Source organism: Coffea arabica, chromosome 6c (assembly GCF_036785885.1).
Source record: "Coffea arabica cultivar ET-39 chromosome 6c, Coffea Arabica ET-39 HiFi, whole genome shotgun sequence".
Taxonomy (NCBI): Eukaryota; Viridiplantae; Streptophyta; class Magnoliopsida; order Gentianales; family Rubiaceae; genus Coffea; species Coffea arabica.
In genome coordinates this window covers 29,185,768-29,204,187 of record NC_092320.1, presented here as the reverse complement: position 1 = coordinate 29,204,187, position 18,420 = coordinate 29,185,768, and the positions used below count along the sequence as shown (strand labels likewise).

Here is an 18,420-nt window from a genome sequence, read left to right as displayed (position 1 = left end):
GTCCATACGCCCAAGAGAGACTTGTCTTACCGGAAACTGAGGAGGAAAGAGTTGCATGATGTCCATCCAACTCATAAAACCCTAAATTAGATAACCAATTTCTCCTCATTCTGCTCAGATTTGCCTTATAAAAAGCACCTGAAAACATTTTTTGTTTTGTGAAACAGTTAGTAGTGATCAACTTTTTTGAGTGCCTTCCTAACCTGCAAGAACAGGATCACTAACATCCCAACACCCCCCCCCCCTTTGCCCTTTTACGCCCAAAAAGGTCAAAAAAAGATGTCAAGGGGGTGGCAAACTTTTAGTGCATTGTTATTATTTATTGGGATTTTTAACAATGCATGTGTCGAAGGTTTAGGGGTGAATTGGGGGACTGTGTCATCTCACAAGTTGGCTCCAGAAACAGTAATTCAACTGTTGAAGGACAATGGGATTCAAAAAGTGAAACTTTTTGATGCGGATCCGACCATCCTTAAGGCCTTGGCTGGCTCTGGCCTTGAAGTTATGATTGCAGCTACTAATCTTGAGCTTGCTGATTTGGGTGACCCTACAAAAGCCAAGGATTGGGTACATAAAAATGTCATCCCATACAATGTTAACTCCAAGGATGGTGTTAACATCACGTAAGATTCCTCATCGTTGGAATTTACATGGATTGTTTCTCGTGAAAAATAGGCCTTAAATGGAATTAATTTTTTTCTCTAGGCTCCCAATTTATGTGAGATCAATTCTGAGTTGCAAGCTGTTTAAGAGTTCTTTCTTTCATTTTGACAATTTATGTGAGATTTTTTTATTTTGCTTCAATTTGTCTTGCACTTTCTAGAATTTTTCCAAATTCTAAAGATGATTCTTAAAAAACAAATAATTCTAGAATAAATTTCTTTTTTTCCTGAACTTGTAGATACAAAATATACCATTTGTTTTGACAATATATTTGGCAACATGTTGCTTAGAGATTTTAAGTTCTTCAAACTCTATAAAACAGGATCACTTTCCCAATCTTTGACGAACAAATATTTCTCTAGTCTTTTATGTATCCTATTTTAAAGTATTTTTTACTTTTTTTTAAAAATATTTTGCGCAGTTTCTAAATTTTGTAAATCAATTAATGACTTACAGGTTTATACTCTATTGCCTAAAAATCGCCAATTTTGTTATCATACTCTTGTAGGATTCAACCCTTACAGCTTTCCTTTCTCACTGAAGATTTCAGTAGGGCAACATTCCAAAATCTAATGAATCTCCAAAAGATTAAGCCTAAAACACTTGGGAAAATTAAAGACGATGTGCAAGGGAATGTTGATTTGTTCTTTTTTTTTTCCCATCTTCTTAATGCAGAATTGTAGCTGTTGGCAATGAACCTTTCCTCCAGGCCTACGGGGACAAATTCACAGGCGTCACTGCACCAGCACTCAAGAACATTCAGGATGCTCTCAATGAAGCAGGAGTTGGAAAGACTACCAAAGCAAGTATTCCTTTCAATGGTGATGTCTACATGTCTCCTTTATATAATCCAGTCCCTTCAGCTGGGATATTCAGGCCAGATATAGCAGATAAGATAAGAGATATTCTCAAGATTCTAAGTGCCAACAATGCACCATTTATCGTAAATATCTACCCTTTCCTGAGTCTCTATTTCGCCAAAGATTTCCCTCTGGAATATGCTTTCTTTGATGGAGCCACACCACTTGTTGATGGCAAAATCCAATACACCAATGTCCTGGATGCCAACATGGACACATTGGTTTCAGCCCTGAAGGTTGAAGGATATTCCGACATGCCAATCATTGTAGGAGAGATCGGATGGCCAACTGACGGGGACACAAACGCAAATGTGACGTTGGCCCAGAGGTTTCTCCAAGGACTCATCAAGCATCTTGCTTCCAACAAAGGCAGCCCTCTTCGACCTGGATACCTGGAAACATACCTATTCGGACTTTTCGATGAAGATAAAAAAAGCACTCTTCCCGGGAATTTCGAGCGTAGTTGGGGAATCTTTAAGTACGATGGACAACCTAAATTCCCTCTTGATTTGTCAGGTAAAGGCGAAAACAAGACTCTAGTTGCTGCAAAGGATGTGCAGTATCTCCCCAAGAAATGGTGTGTACTTAAGGGAGATGCACCAACTGATGCTAACCTGGCAGACAACATGAACTATGCTTGCAACAATGGCGGTGACTGCACCCCAATCCAGGATGGATCATCCTGCAATTTCTTGGATGCTAAACAGAAGGCTTCATATGTATTCAATTCATATTTCCAGATTCAGAATCAATCCAACACTAGCTGTGATTTTAAGGGGCTTGCAACAGTAACCACACAGGATCCATCCGTGCCAAATTGCAACTTTACAATTCAGATTGCTCCAAGTACTAGTACTAGTCCCGCGCATGGTGCACATTCTTCATCCCATGAACAAGGAAAGAGTGCCGCTTCCACTTCTCTTCCAGGGACCTTGGCCACGATTCTGGCATTCGCCACAATGCTTGCACAGCTGCGATTATGAATTTTATAGGCCAATTTTTGTTAATATTTTCCTGAGAAGAAAATTGATCATTGTCGATGTTTACTGCTTCTTCAGAAAAACATTTGATAATTAAGTTTAAGGTAGAGGTGTCAAAATGGGTGACTTAGACGGGTTTGGGTTGGGTAAAATGGGTAATGGGTATAAGTAAGTCAACTCATTTATACCTATTTAATTAGATGGGTATAAATGGGTAAGTCAAAAAATGAATTAGGTAACCCAATTACCCATTTATAACTCATTTATTTTAATTTTTTGTAAACTCATTTAAATTCATTTTTGCAAACTAAGTTATCAATTTATACCACTCTTTGTACCCATCATTAGTTTTAAATATTTACTTATAATGTTCAATAAACTTAATTACCAATTTTTTTCATTTATACTCTATGTCACAAAATTACTTATTATTTAATAATTGAATAATACGAATATAAAATTTGAATTAAGTACTATAAAAATTAATATAAAAACTTAATCCAAAAATTTTGAACCCCTAACATTTTTTTCATATATAAATTTAAATTTTCATTTTATAAAGATAAGAAAATAGGCTAAAATTTATCATAAATTGGTAATGCTAAAAAATGAGCAAGTTAACAAACTAAGAAAAAATAAAATAATAAGATAAAACCAACAAATAATAATAATAATAATAATAATAATGTTAGCATCATGACAAAATGAAAAATTTGAAAAAAAAGATGGTAGGGGAAAAGAAGAGACTTGGGGGGAAGAGAATTTTAAATGGGTTAATTGGGTTTGATGGGTTACCCAATAATACCCATTTATTAAATGGGTATTATTGGGTAACCCATTTATACCCATATACAAAAATTTAAGATACCCATACCCATCTATTCATGGGCGGGTATGGGTAAATCTAGTTAAATGGGTTGATTTGCCACCTCTAGTTTAAGGTTACTCAACCTTGGCCATGATTCTGGCATTAGTCACAATGCCTGCACAGCTACGATTATAAATTCCGTTGGCCAATTTTTATTAATACTTTCCTGAGTAGAAAATTGATCGTTTTCAATGATTAATTCTTCCTCAGAAAAACATTTGATAATTTGGTGTAAGATTATTCAATTATTTGTTGTTTATTTAGTTAAGCCTATGGCTTTACCTATCCTTTTTTTTATAATTTTTTTTTCAATAGGGGAGGGGTGAGATTTAAAAAACAAGGAGAGGTAGGAAATTTAAATGCAAAATATCTAAATCTTAAATTTTTAACCTTAATTATTAGACCAAAGTCTTCTTGACCTTTATGTATCTATATTATTATTATTATTTTGATGAGGCCTCTAGATCAGGTAGCATATTCCTTCGAGACTCTGAGTTTATCAATCCTTCTTCTTTTTTTTTTTTTAACAAATCATGGTTTTATCTTAAATATATATTAATTAATGGTAAATGACTATTGTCAATTCATGCCTCTAATGTTTCACTTCAACTTCAAAACTTTGATTTCCAAATTTGCACCACAGATTATGTACATTTCCTATGCTACCAAAGTCACCGTTCATGAACTTTGCGCTATTTCTTAAAAAAAAAAAAAAAAAAACTTTGCATTATTTCACTTTTACATGTCGGAAATTAACCAAGTCAATCCATGAAGAAGATGGGTAATTTTTTTTTTTTTTTGGGTTTTCTTTCTCATGTTTCTTTATGGAATATCTTAGTATACTAGATATCATGAATAAATGCGTATCATGTTTCACTTAACATCAAAACTTCTATTTAGAAACTTTGCACTGCAAATTTTCTACGTGACCTAAGCTGTACACTTGGACGGAAATATAAAACTTACTTCGACGGGGATAACGATTTTTATTTTTTTGACAAATTACACTTTACTCCCGTGTGATTTAGTGGTTTTTAACATAATCCCCCTATAGTTTCGGAAGCTATACACAATCTCTTCATGGTTTGGATTAAAAAGTCAAAATGACAAAAATGATCATTCGTAACGAAATCACTTAAAATATCAAAAATACCCTTATGTAAAGTTAAAAATTATTTATTAACCAAGAAAGGTTATGTGTATATTTTGAAAACCATAAGGGGGTTATATGATAAAGTATTAAATCATAAAGAGGTTATATAGTAAAACATAAAAATCATACGGGTTAGTGTGTCTTCTATTTATAAGAGTAATTTCAACATTTTTAAAAGTTCCATTACGAATGACTATTTCGGTCATTTTGACGCTTTAATCCAAATCATAAGGGGGTTATGTATAACTTTTGAAATTATGGGGGAGTTATATAAAAAAATACTAAACTACATGGGGATAAAGTATAATTTGCCCTTTTTTTGTCCCATAGACTCCTTTGCCAACTCTAATTTTTTTAATAATGGGAGACAAACTTTAACATGTCTCAATATGAATATATAATATAAAATATTCTTATGTTTTTATGGCTCAAAAGTATAAACTTGAAAATACCATTTTAGAAAAAAAATTTTTAAAGGTGGAAAATCTATTGCCTAGTTCGTCCATGTACACAAGTCATTTACAATTTATGAATTTTGCGCTATGACATTTTCTACATGTTAGAAAATGTCCAAGTCACTCTACGAAGAAGATGCTCAATTTTTTTTCCCCAAATTTCTACATAGATCACACGAAAAGGGATCTTTTAATAGTTTGTCCAATAGCCAGAGGAAGACCAATTAACAGGGAAGTCAGGTGCTAATTTTGCCAAGAGATAATTTCAGAAACCTCCCTTGAGGTTTCTGATAATATCACTTGGCTCCCTCCAATTTTAGAAAATTACACTGACCTCCCTCAATTCAATAAAATGACTACAATACTCTCTATTTAATAGATAATTTATCACATATGTGGGACACAAAAACCAAACCAAAAGTAAAAGAAAAATAAAAACCTGCAACAACTCGTCATTATCCTTAACCCTACTTTAATTAACAATAGTTTCTTTTCTCTTTCCCTCCTTTTTTTCTACCTCTTATGATTCCCTCCTTTCTGCTTATAACCCTCTTCCACCCATCAACTACACCACTATGCAAACCTACCTGAAGTATTTATTTCTTGTTTACTTTTCTCTTTCTGTGGTACTTAACTATCAGCTCATCTTGTTTATTTCTTCTCGTATTATAATTTGCATACATTAAAGAATCAAAATTTCCAAAATTACAAATTGATGGAACAAATGAAAATTTCATGGTCAAATTAGATGGAGATCATGAAAATAGTTGTGATAGGGGGGGAAATGAGATTAATGGGCTATGGTTAAAAGAGAAAAAAGGAACGAATTTGGGTTATGCTATTATGTCTGTTACACAATAGAATCTTATATCTTCATTTGGTTTCATTTTTGTTTGATTTACAAGTATCGGTGGTTGTTTGTCACAGAGATTAGTTTATCTATTCTTAATGCCATTGGAGTATAGGGTTGCTTTTGGCATAGGCATCACTAGTGGTTGGCCAGATCCTTTTCTGTTCAAGGAAGGTGGTAGGTGATAGGTGTTGGATTTATAATTTGAGGTGTGAGATTAGTCCCTTTTTTTCGAAATGATAAGTACTTGTATTACTTGACAAAAACTTTACAAGTGCGAGCAAAGGCTCGATTGAACTTTACAAGCGGCGATTTTACCACTAAGGAAACCAAAATTCCTCATCCAAAATAATGCCTAAGGCATGAATGCTAAGCTTGGAGCTTAGTTGAGTCTTATATTTTCTAACTAGGCAAAAGGAGCACATATGAAACAAATCTCTTAGTTGAGTAATGTCATCAACCACAGTAGCTAGTCGAATGTCACTTACTCTGTTTGTGAGGATATAGTTGAGTTAAGGACTTTGCACTTGGAATTTCACTTCCGTTAGTAGCACTGCGGCAGCCTTACACATTGCCAATTTAAGTGCAATTGCTTCATCCACCAGGTTTGATCCTGAACTTCTAGCCCGTATGGCCCAACCTCGGTGGAATCCTTGATCACCTTGTCTCAGACTTATTCTGTGAGAACCCGTAAAACCCTAATATTTTTCCTAGGGTTTATTACCCCTTAATTGCATGTTTTCTGCATTTTCTGGCTTAGAAATATTTTATTAGTGGATTTTATGAGCAGTTATAGTTTTAAGATGATTTTGCTAGTATTGGTGAATTTTTAGAAAATTAAGAATGTATATTGGATGTGGGACCCACTAGTGCGAAAAGTTCGGAAAAATTCGGCCATTAAGGTTAAGTTTCGGATACTGTGAAAAATTTATCGGGTGTTAAGAGATAAGTAGTGTGTGAAGTGATTGATGTGAGAGAGAAAAGAAAGATAAGAAGGCATTAATGGAGGTAACAAGTGTCACTTTCCTATTGGGTGGACTTTAAGAATTACTATTCACAATTTTTGACTTTTGACCAAAATTAGTTAATATCTCCAAAAATTCACAAAATTCACCATTTTCTTCCTTGTGTTGGCCGGCCCTCTCTCTCTCAAAGAAGAAGAAAATTCCTCAACTCTCAAGCTTCCATAAGCTTCAATCTTCCATAAACAAAAGCTTAGACTAGATTTCACTCCATAAACTCCTATCTTCTAGTGCTAGTAAGGGTTGTAGTGAAGTTTGTTTGAAGCTCTAAGGTGGCCAACCTCTCTACACCTCTTGTTCTTAGGTAAGTGATGTTTTACTACTTCCTTATACTTAATGATGGTTATTTTGTGCTTAATGGTGGCATAAGTGTTGGAATATATGATTTATTTCTTGATTTGAAGAGTTTTGGTGAAGTTTTCCATTTTATGATGAATTTCTGGTGTAATATGAAATGGATGTTGTAGCCATCTTTGATGATTGGCAATGGACTATAATGACTCTAGGAGGTGTGAATTGGTGATAAATGCAATCAATTTTGGATTTGGATGGAAAATGGAAAGTTAGGGTTCTTATTTTTCCCAATTCTGTCCGGTTTTAGATCACAGGGTTAGAGGCCGAATTGGACTTTGCTCAAAACATGAAAGTTGTAGGTATTGATGTGTATAAGGTGCCTGTAAAATTTCAGGGCATTTGGATTAGTGTAGAGTGAGTTATGACGAAATTACTGTAGCTGTTCTGCTTTGATCAGAATGCGAAAACTGAGTTTGTATTTGGCTATTTTGACTGGAATTGGTTTGGATTTTGAAGTTGGTGTCTTCTGATGAAATGTAGATGAATGTCTTAGCTAACATATGCCTTTGGAATTTCGGCATTTGGACTTGTATGGACTGAGATATACCGATTACAGTTTTCTGCGTTTTGCAAACCTGTTGTGGGAATTCTGGTATAGTATTTCGTATATTTGACCTAGTTGTGTTAGGAATTGGATTGAGTGACCTTCTACATTGTTGTAGCCCTGTCCCATAGCTTCGAAACGGTGGGTCTTACACCCCCACCCGATAATTGTAGTGAGAGTTGTGCCATTACCGCATTATGACGTCAAAACCGGTTTTCTTATCAAGGCCTAAGTTAAAGCCCTTTTCCTAATTTCTGGTTTCCTATGATGCTTATATATGTTTGCAAAACCCTATTGGGGTTGTGATTGGCATTGTTTTGTGACTCGCTATCGAGTCTCATTGCATTTGTTTACGTGTTCTAGGGCGTGACGGTGGTTCACGACATTCTCCTGACGGAAGTGCATGAAATAGCACTTAATTGTTTGGTGAGTGTACTACTCACTTAAATGTTATTATGTGGCTTTGCTAAATGTATATGTGATGCCTTGAAGGCTTACTTGGATATTGGAATTGATTAAGGTGAGTGTGTACTTGACCGCCCTCACCTCTTTTGATAGTATCACTGATTGTCCACTGTTTCACTGTCTTACTGAACTTGATATATGAGTTATTGCATTCCATTTTATGGAAACTGATTTGGTGTTGTTTGGACGATGTCCAACGACCTTACTGTATTACTGAGCTCAACCCCGTTTGGTAGTCAATTGGATCGAGCCGGCGAGGGCTTGGTCGTGAAGATTGAATTGCCACGGGGACTGTACTGGGGAACCTTGTGGTATTGAGACCCTTGGTTCCGGTATACTCGAGTATTACCCAAAATGACTGAATGGAGTGCGGGCCTGGTTGGGGTATGATGGGTGGAAGGATTGGAAGTAAAGGGTGGTCTACGGTTTGGTACTTTTAACATTGACGGAGAGTCAATGAGGTTGGATCAAGATTGCAAGCGTGGAAATGGGCTCTTGAGAGCCGACCGTATCCTTTTACCGTTTTGCTCCATTGTTTATTTCTGTACTTTAAGTGATTGGTTATGCTATATGCTATTGGTTGCTATTGTAGTAGTATACCACTGGGCTTTAGCTCATTCCGTGTTATTTGTTTTCCTTACAGGAAAATGAAACTTTTGGAAAAGATTGTGATAGTTGGATGACAAGTTGAGCTCTTGTACATGTATTTTTGAATAGCTCCTTGAGGGTAAAAACCCTAAGTGTTTTGTTTCCACCAATGTTGGGTGTGTAAATGGCTTTTGGTACATGTATGAACTAGACGAATATCTTGGTTTGCCGTTTGGCTTGTAAATGTTGATTTCCAATGTATATATATGCTTGGGCGTGGTTTGGATAAATTTCGGCTTCGATTTTCATTTTTTTTTTATTTTGTGATTTTGACTTGTTTGCGCGCAATGGTAAGTTCCGGAACGTAATAGATCGACGTAAACTGAACCGTTAGTCCTGGCGAGAGCTGGGCAGGCAGTCCGCTAACCCCTTTGGTTCGCCTTAGGGGAAGGTGGGGCTATCACAGGTGGTATCAGAGTCACTTCGCGTGGTCTTTGCGCGGAGTGAGACTGGGCCAAGTGGTGTTGTGGTCCTAATTTCATGAATATGTCTAAGTGCTCGTTTGAGCGTAAGTTATGAACCGGGCATGTGATAAGTGTACGAATCATTATCATGGGACTCGTGGAAGCTAGGTATGTATGTCGGGTAGGAATCTTTAATAAGGATGGTTTACTCTTGGGACCGGCCGGCTCGAGATGTGAATTATTTTAGACGAGATTCTTGCGCCCGGATACGAAAGATATGAAGGCCTAGGTTAGAAAGGATTTGGTGAACTAAAAAGACGATTCTATGGAACTTCGTGTGGTTTGTTCGGGTATGGTTAAGCGTGATCGACCTTGATTAAGATATAAATATTGGACGAAGCCCTAGAAGGGGAAAAGCTTTTCGTGAGTTCTTTTGCACTTGTGACCTAGTTGTTCAAAGTATTTTTGAGGACCCTATTGTTTCATGCAATGACTTTATATGTACTTGACTGACTGTTCCGTATGATTGCTTAACCTGGTTATGTGATCTATGTATACGTGTTATGTGTTTAGATGCTCTTCGCAGTAAATGTTTGAGTTGCTTATTCTTGTTTCATTGTTCCTGTCTGGTGCTACGGAAAGGAGGGTTAGGTGCCCTTTAACAGTATATTTATTTGGTGACCTAGATTGACTTAGATTGATGGAAGGCACTCGGAGTGGTCGAGGCCGTGGACGCAGAACTAGGCAACCCACACCGGTTAGGGGTACGGGGGAAACCTCTACTGGACCCAATCTGGAACCGCAAGTAAACCCTAATGTACAGATAGCTGCTGCTATGCAGCAAATGACAGACTTGCTCGCACAAGTGGTGCAACAACAGGGCCAAAATCCAAACCCTAACCCCGGAAACCCTGGCCATCATATCGAGAGCGAAGATAGAGCTCTCGAACGGTTTCAAAAGTTCGCTCCGCCAAAGTTTGTTGGGGAACCCGACCCGGACGTTGCTGAGAGATGGCTTGAAAAGATGGTTGACATATTTGCAGCCCTACACTACCCCGATGAACGGCAGGTGACTTTCGCCGTGTTTCAACTTGAGGGAGCGGCCCGTTCCTGGTGGAACGTAATTAGACAGAAATGGGAGCGGGAGCAGACGCCTAGGACTTGGGTGAATTTCATCCGAGAATTTAATGCCAAGTTTTTCCCTCCTCTAGTCCAGGAGAGGAAGGAGGACGAGTTCATTAGGCTCCGCCAAGGGGCTCAAACTGTGGCGGAATATGAAAGTCAATTTACCCGCTTATCCAATTTTGCGCCTGAGTTGATCTTGACCGAGCAACGAAGAATACGGCGATTTGTCCAGGGCCTGAACGTAGAAATCCAGAAGGACCTCGCGGCGGCTCAAATCGCTACGTTTAGCGAGGCAATGAAAAAAGCCCAACGAGTTGAAAGTGCACGAATGCAGGTCCGAAACTTCCAGGCTAAGAAACGCGGATTTCCTGGAAGTAGTTCGGGGCAGGGGGATGAAAGTACCCCTCCCAAGTTTGGACGAGGAACGGGAGGAGTAAGGATGCTGGGAGTGTCACCGGAGAGGCCGTCAAGAGGAGGTTCGACTTCTACAGCACGCGGACTCTGCGGGTATTGCGGAAAATTAAACCACTCAGAGGATATCTGCTGGAGGAAAGGAGGAAAATGCTTGCTCTGTGGGAGTGCTGACCATCAAATTGCTAACTGTCCAGCTCGCCTGCGCGAGAGGCAAGGGACTCTGCCACCAACCACGACCCACCCTGACCAGTCGAAGGGGGACAAGGATGGATCGAACGTGTCCTCTCGGGTGTACTCCTTAGAACAACATCAAGTTTTTGACCCATTAGAGGACGTGGAAGGTAAGAATTTACTGAACCTGGCCAGTGAAGGGGCACAGATCTGTTAGCGAAGTATAAAGCTCAATTTAATCCCGGAGTAGTCAATGATAAGGAATTTTGAGGACGAAATTCTTTTAAGGGGGGGAGAGTGTGAGAACCCGTAAAACCCTAATATTTTTCCTAGGGTTTATTACCCCTTAATTGCATGTTTTCTGCATTTTCTGGCTTAGAAATATTTTATTAGTGGATTTTATGAGCAGTTATAGTTTTAAGATGATTTTGCTAGTATTGGTGAATTTTTAGAAAATTAAGAATGTATATTGGATGTGGGACCCACTAGTGCGAAAAGTTCGGAAAAATTCGACCATTAAGGTTAAGTTTCGGATACTGTGAAAAATTTATCGGGTGTTAAGAGATAAGTAGTGTGTGTGAAGTGATTGATGTGAGAGAGAAAAAAAAGATAAGAAAGCATTAATGGAGGTGACAAGTGTCACTTTCCTATTGGGTGGACTTTAAGAATTACTATTCACAATTTTTGACTTTTGACCAAAATTAGTTAATATCTCCAAAAATTCACAAAATTCACCATTTTCTTCCTTGTGTTGGCCGGCCCTCTCTCTCTCAAAGAAGAAGAAAATTCCTCAACTCTCAAGCTTCCATAAGCTTCAATCTTCCATAAACAAAAGCTTAGACTAGATTTCACTCCATAAACTCCTATCTTCTAGTGCTAGTAAGGGTTGTAGTGAAGTTTGTTTGAAGCTCTAAGGTGGCCAACCTCTCTACACCTCTTGTTCTTAGGTAAGTGATGTTTTACTACTTCCTTATACTTAATGATGGTTATTTTGTGCTTAATGGTGGCATAAGTGTTGGAATATATGATTTATTTCTTGATTTGAAGAGTTTTGGTGAAGTTTTCCATTTTATGATGAATTTTCTGGTGTAATATGAAATGGATGTTGTAGCCATCTTTGATGATTGGCAATGGACTATAATGACTCTAGGAGGTGTGAATTGGTGATAAATGCAATCAATTTTGGATTTGGATGGAAAATGGAAAGTTAGGGTTCTTATTTTTCCCAATTCTGTCCGGTTTTAGATCACAGGGTTACAGGCCGAATTGGACTTTTCTCAAAACATGAAAGTTGTAGGTATTGATGTTTATAAGGTGCCTGTAAAATTTCAGGGCATTTGGATTAGTGTAGAGTGAGTTATGACGAAATTACTGTAGCTGTTCTGCTTTGATCAGAATGCGAAAACTGAGTTTGTATTTGGCTATTTTGACTGGAATTGGTTTGGATTTTGAAGTTGGTGTCTTCTGATGAAATGTAGATGAATGTCTTAGCTAACATATTCCTTTGGAATTTCGGCATTTGGACTTGTATGGACGGAGATATACCGATTACAGTTTTCTGCGTTTTGCAAACCTGTTTTGGGAATTCTGGTATAGTATTTCGTATATTTGACCTAGTTGTGTTAGGAACTGGATTGAGTGACCTTCTACATTGTTGTAGCCCTGTCCCATAGCTTCGAAACGGTGGGTCTTACACCCCCACCCGATAATTGTAGTGAGAGTTGTGCCATTACCGCATTATGACGTCAAAACCGGTTTTCTTATCAAGGCCTAAGTTAAAGCCCTTTTCCTAATTTCTGGTTTCCTATGATGCTTATATATGTTTGCAAAACCCTATTGGGGTTGTGATTGGCATTGTTTTGTGACTCGCTATCGAGTCTCATTGCATTTGTTTACGTGTTCTAGGGCGTGACGGTGGTTCACGACATTCTCCTGACGGAAGTGCATGAAATAGCACTTAATTGTTTGGTGAGTGTACTACTCACTTAAATGTTATTATGTGGCTTTGCTAAATGTATATGTGATGCCTTGAAGGCTTACTTGGATATTGGAATTGATTAAGGTGAGTGTGTACTTGACCGCCCTCACCTCTTTTGATAGTATCACTGATTGTCCACTGTTTCACTTTCTTACTGAACTTGATATATGAGTTATTGCATTCCATTTTATGGAAACTGATTTGGTGTTGTTTGGACGATGTCCAACGACCTTACTGTATTACTGAGCTCAACTCCGTTTGGTAGTCAATTGGATCGAGCCGGCGAGGGCTTGGTCGTGAAGATTGAATTGCCACGGGGACTGTACTGGGGAACCTTGTGGTATTGAGACCCTTGGTTCCGGTATACTCGAGTATTACCCAAAATGACTGAATGGAGTGCGGGCCTGGTTGGGGTATGATGGGTGGAAGGATTGGAAGTAAAGGGTGGTCTACGGTTTGGTACTTTTAACATTGACGGAGAGTCAATGAGGTTGGATCAAGATTGCAAGCGTGGAAATGGGCTCTTGAGAGCCGACCGTATCCTTTTACCGTTTTGCTCCATTGTTTATTTCTGTACTTTAAGTGATTGGTTATGCTATATGCTATTGGTTGCTATTGTAGTAGTATACCACTGGGCTTTAGCTCATTCCGTGTTATTTGTTTTCCTTACAGGAAAATGAAACTTTTGGAAAAGATTGTGATAGTTGGATGACAAGTTGAGCTCTTGTACATGTATTTTTGAATAGCTCCTTGAGGGTAAAAACCCTAAGTGTTTTGTTTCCACCAATGTTGGGTGTGTAAATGGCTTTTGGTACATGTATGAACTAGACGAATATCTTGGTTTGCCGTTTGGCTTGTAAATGTTGATTTCCAATGTATATATATGCTTGGGCGTGGTTTGGATAAATTTCGGCTTCGATTTTCATTTTTTTTTATTTTGTGATTTTGACTTGTTTGCGCGCAATGGTAAGTTCCGGAACGTAATAGATCGACGTAAACTGAACCGTTAGTCCTGGCGAGAGCTGGGCAGGCAGTCCGCTAACCCCTTTGGTTCGCCTTAGGGGAAGGTGGGGCTGTCACATATTCCAATGCCTAGCCCATGATTGGCCATATCAGAAGTTACTCCAATCCTCACTTCCACTGTCCCATGTTCTGAGTCTAACTACGGTATATGTTGATGAAGAACTGATGTTTCCTCTGTGCTCTTCTTAGTTTCTTTTATATCTAGTTCCACTATCTCTAACCATTCCTGGTGCACCTTTTGTATTGTCTTCCAAGGCTGCTTTTTCTTTCCATTAAATTCCAGCTCATTCCTAGCTTTCCATATTTGCCATAGAATATGTACAGACAAAGAAATGTGTTGCCATCCTTCTGGTCTGTTCCTGGCTTCTGAGATTGATGTCCACCAACTTCTAAAACTCCCATGTTGCTCCATCATTCCTTCCCATTGGACAGGGGCTAACTTCCAAATCAGTTTAGCTTCCCTACAATTCAAAAGAGTATGTTCTATTTGTGACAGCCCCACCTCCCCCTAAGGCGAACCAGAGAGTTCGGCGGACCGCCTACCCAACTCTCGCCAGAACTCAGTCGTTCACTTCAGTTCACAATTAAAATCGAAATAAAACACAGGAATAAATATAACGACAATCCAAAACTTAACGCAAAACTTATGTACATTAGAGTATAAATATCGAATATACAAAGGTTCTCAATTCTTCATACATCCAACCCGTGCCAAGCACTAGGGCGAGAACCATTACAAAAGAAAACCAAGAAACTAGTCTAGGCTAGTCTATCCAAAATTCCGGCCCTGGCTCGCCTTCCCTGTTAAGAAAAACAAAACTAAAGGGATGAGCTAAAAGCTCAGTGAGGTTCCGAACACATAACCAAACAATCAATCCAATACATTAAACATAGAGTATCAATAATTCAAGAAACATTTACAATGGAAAGCGATAATAACACATTCATTAAAAGGATACAACTCATAGGGAGCCATGCTTTCGTTCGTTCATTCGTTCTCCTGACATTTCCCCTTATTCCTCCAATTGTTTGAAAATGCATTTTTGTAAGTAAAACCCTCGTTCGTTCGTTCGTTTCATTTCATTCACCCCCTCCTAGATGTTGGTCAGGCTCCACCAACCTACAAGGTAATACTCGAGTATACCAACGTTCACACTCAGGGTCACCATATCGCCCAACCGAATCCGCTTCTAGCTCAAGTCGATCGGTAACGAAGGACAAGGTCCAGTTCAGCCAAACGGCTTACATTCATGCGCAACTAGCATTTAATCATTTAATCATTGAAAATTTCACATTTATTTAGGTCGAGTGCGATAAAGTACACACTCGCCTAGAAAACTCGTTTTAACAATCATTGAAAGCACTTAACACATTATCAATCAATAATAACAAGCCAATAAGTCAAGGAAATATAACAAACAAGGAACACTCACCTATATACGCAAAACAACGTGCAAAATATCCTTCCAGATATTATCTTTAGTCACCAAGAAAACCTAAGATTAAACAAGAAAGAATATTACAGCTCATCTAACACAAATAATTAGGTGAAATCAAAGAACTCGACAATTGATGAGTAGAACGTATAAAAGACTTTAAAGTGAAACGAGGACATTTGGACCCGTGGACAAAAATAACTAGGGTTTCATAGTCGAAACGTAAAACCCAACTCAAAAGGGTTATAAAATTTTCCAATGGAAACACTTGAACCAAAGATAAGTCGAAATCCAACTAGATAGGCTAAGCAATACTGTTTTCGGGATCGTTTATATGGTTCAAAATCATCTCATATTCAAGTAGATATTATAGACTAAATGTCTTAATGAAATTCATGTAAAAGGGAGGACAAAATACCCAAGAAAATCCTAAACCACTCCTTTTTATTTGGGTAAGAGTAAGTAAACATTTGGAGTTTCCAATTGAAGAATGATCATGTTTTAAGATGGAAAATGGTCATAGTATTTGCCAAATGAAAATATACAAATTCAAATAGAAACTTAGCTCTCGAGCGAAAATTTGGGCAGCACGCCCTTTGTATTTACCTATTTTTCCAGCCATTTATGGCTTCATTATTTTCCTCAATCAATCCCAAAGTCACACACAATATCATCTCATTTCAATAGCCATTCCATAGGCTCAAAGTCATATAAGTACAAAAATCAAGCTAACAACATGTGCGGGAATGAAGTTTAACAAAAGACAGATTTGACGGGTTTTGCGTAACGGACACATCCGAAGCTACGCTTATCGGATTGGAATGTAATTTATACCATTTCGAAGCTAAGACAGAGGGCTACAATTTTGATGAAGACCACTTAGTCCAAATTGCAGTGTAACCTAGTCAAATTCCCAATTCCCAATTCCCAACTAATCGGCTAATTAACCGTACTACCTTTAAATGGCCATATCGCAGGCTACCAAAGTCCGTTTAAGCCGTTCTTGGAGGTGTTGAAAAGCTAAGACAAAGACCTACAACTTTTATGAAGATCACTCAGTCCAGTTCTCACCATAACGAGGTCAAATTTACCAAAACAACTCCAGATTTTCCAGTTCGAAATTCACTGCAGAAATCAACTAGCAGTCCTGCTTTATTCACTCATATCTCAGCACACACAACTCCAATTCAGGTAATTGCAAAGTCATTTGAAAGATAAGATACAAGGCTATAATTCTTAAGAAGACATTATCAACCAATTCGGTAATATTCCTGGTCAAACTAACCACTTACAGAGGCTGATTTTCATTTTCGGACAGAAACAGGGCAGCAGGGGTATTTCGGTCTTTTTACAGGGTACGTTACTCCGATTGAGCTGAAATTTTGCAGGAAACTATAAAACATCATTATCTACAACTTTTATGTTTTGTGCTAAGGCTAATTCATCTCCCAACATGTTCGAATATTCAGACTAATTTCGGACAGAAATCTTGACAGAAAAGGAATACTTGAAGTTCATTGAAATTCCACCCAATCAAACGAATTTCCAGCCATTCAAATCAGTTCCTAGCTAGTTAGATTCAACTTCCAATCATCAATCATAAGTTTTACCACAAGAATCAAGAGTTAGGAAAGTGGTTTACCTCAAATCTTTAATCATAACCCTAGCTGGCCGATTCTCTTGAAGCATGAAACACAGAAATTAATCCAACAATTCATCATATAACACAAACTTGGTCATCAATTCACCAAAAGAAACAAAATTAGTACAAGTTCATGAGCTAAACCACGTCCAGCTTTGGTGACTGAAACTTACTTGAGGAGATGTATCCTTGAGCTCCAACTCTCCAACAAAGTTCCCTTGGTTGGTTGCAAGCAAGGTTCGATGAATAATCCCAATGATTCTCTTTCTTTCTTTTTTTTTTTTCCTTCCTTCTTTCTTCCCCTAGCTCACCCGATGCTGCCCTTCTTCTTCTCCAAGCTCACGGCAGCTTGTTCTTGGTGTTGGCTTTGTTTGTTTTGTCTTATGTCCTACTGACTTAATAGCTAAGTTTATTAATAGTAAAGCAAAACAAGAGATGGGTCATGGGCTTGGGTAATTAATGAGTTTATGGCTTAGGCTTCTAATGAAATTAAAACTTAAAGGCCCAACACTACAACTCTACTTGATCCAATGTAATTAGCCCATTGGTTTACTAACTTAATATCCACTTAATGCACTAATTTAGTTTAATTAAAACTTAAGCACACTAACCCAAGGTACTAGTCACTCGAACCCCCGTACTAAACATGCATGCATGCACATACAATCACGAAAATATTAATTGGTTGAATTTAATTTAAACTTAAAGGTTTAGTTTTGAAAATAGGATTTTAATGATTCAATTAAATGTTTCACTTTTGGTATGTAAAATACTCTTTGAAAATTAAAACACATGGTAAAATACATTTTTCACACAATAGCTACTATAATTATCCATATTTAATTTATTTGAGACCATTAGGAATCCAAGATCTCACATCCATAATGCACCTCAAACTTAACATGTACGCACTTATACTAGAAAAAAAAAGTGATTTAAAAAATGATATTCACTTATAGAATCTCTGAAAATTAAATGATTAATTGATTGAAAGTAAGGAAAATACACGCTGAAAAATAGAATAGAATAAAATAAAATAAAACAAGGAGAATTTTGCGGGTCCTCACACTATCGTTTCCATTTCTGCTCCGCATCTGCTACAAATGGGGTCCTCAATTTTGGTTCTACCGAAAATAGGAGCTCTAACTGGGAGTGCATCATTAAGGCATTTCCATAAGAATATTTTCTGTTTGTGCTTCACCTTCAATTTCCACAAGTCCTTCCATAGCCTTTGGGTTTGATCCTCCCAGCTTGTAGAGGTCTCCTTCTTGATTCTGTTGTGCTTCCTTTCCTCGTGACCCACCTGTAATTTATACCCATAACTTACTGAATAGTTTTGCATCAGTCCCATATATCCAGAAATGC

General features: G+C 37.7%; 1 protein-coding gene and 1 long non-coding RNA gene across 2 annotated transcripts; one reads left to right on the top strand and one right to left on the bottom strand.

Moving 5' to 3' along the window:
* The first annotated feature begins 227 nt into the window (after positions 1–227).
* On the top strand, positions 228–2,747 carry LOC113691616 (glucan endo-1,3-beta-glucosidase 8-like). Its single transcript, XM_027209841.2, has 2 exons — positions 228–623; positions 1,339–2,747. Exons 1-2 carry the CDS (start codon positions 280–282, stop codon positions 2,504–2,506), a joined length of 1,512 nt encoding a protein of 503 aa, XP_027065642.1. The 5' UTR covers positions 228–279; the 3' UTR covers positions 2,507–2,747.
* Positions 2,748–14,763: 12,016 nt separating this feature from the next.
* LOC140008202 (uncharacterized) lies at positions 14,764–17,408 on the bottom strand. Its single transcript, XR_011815585.1, has 3 exons — positions 17,229–17,408; positions 15,411–15,473; positions 14,764–14,778 (listed from the first exon to the last, which is right to left on the bottom strand). It is a non-coding gene; the product is annotated as an uncharacterized lncRNA (long non-coding RNA).
* Between the last annotated feature and the right edge of the window lie 1,012 nt (positions 17,409–18,420).

Coding starts and splice junctions, on each gene's coding strand:
- LOC113691616 (XM_027209841.2), top strand. CDS start 280: ATGTCAAGGGGGTGGCAAACTTTTAGTGCATTGTTATTATTTATTGGG. Junction 624..1,338: donor AAGGATGGTGTTAACATCAC/GTAAGATTCCTC, acceptor TTCTTAATGCAG/AATTGTAGCTGTTGGCAATG.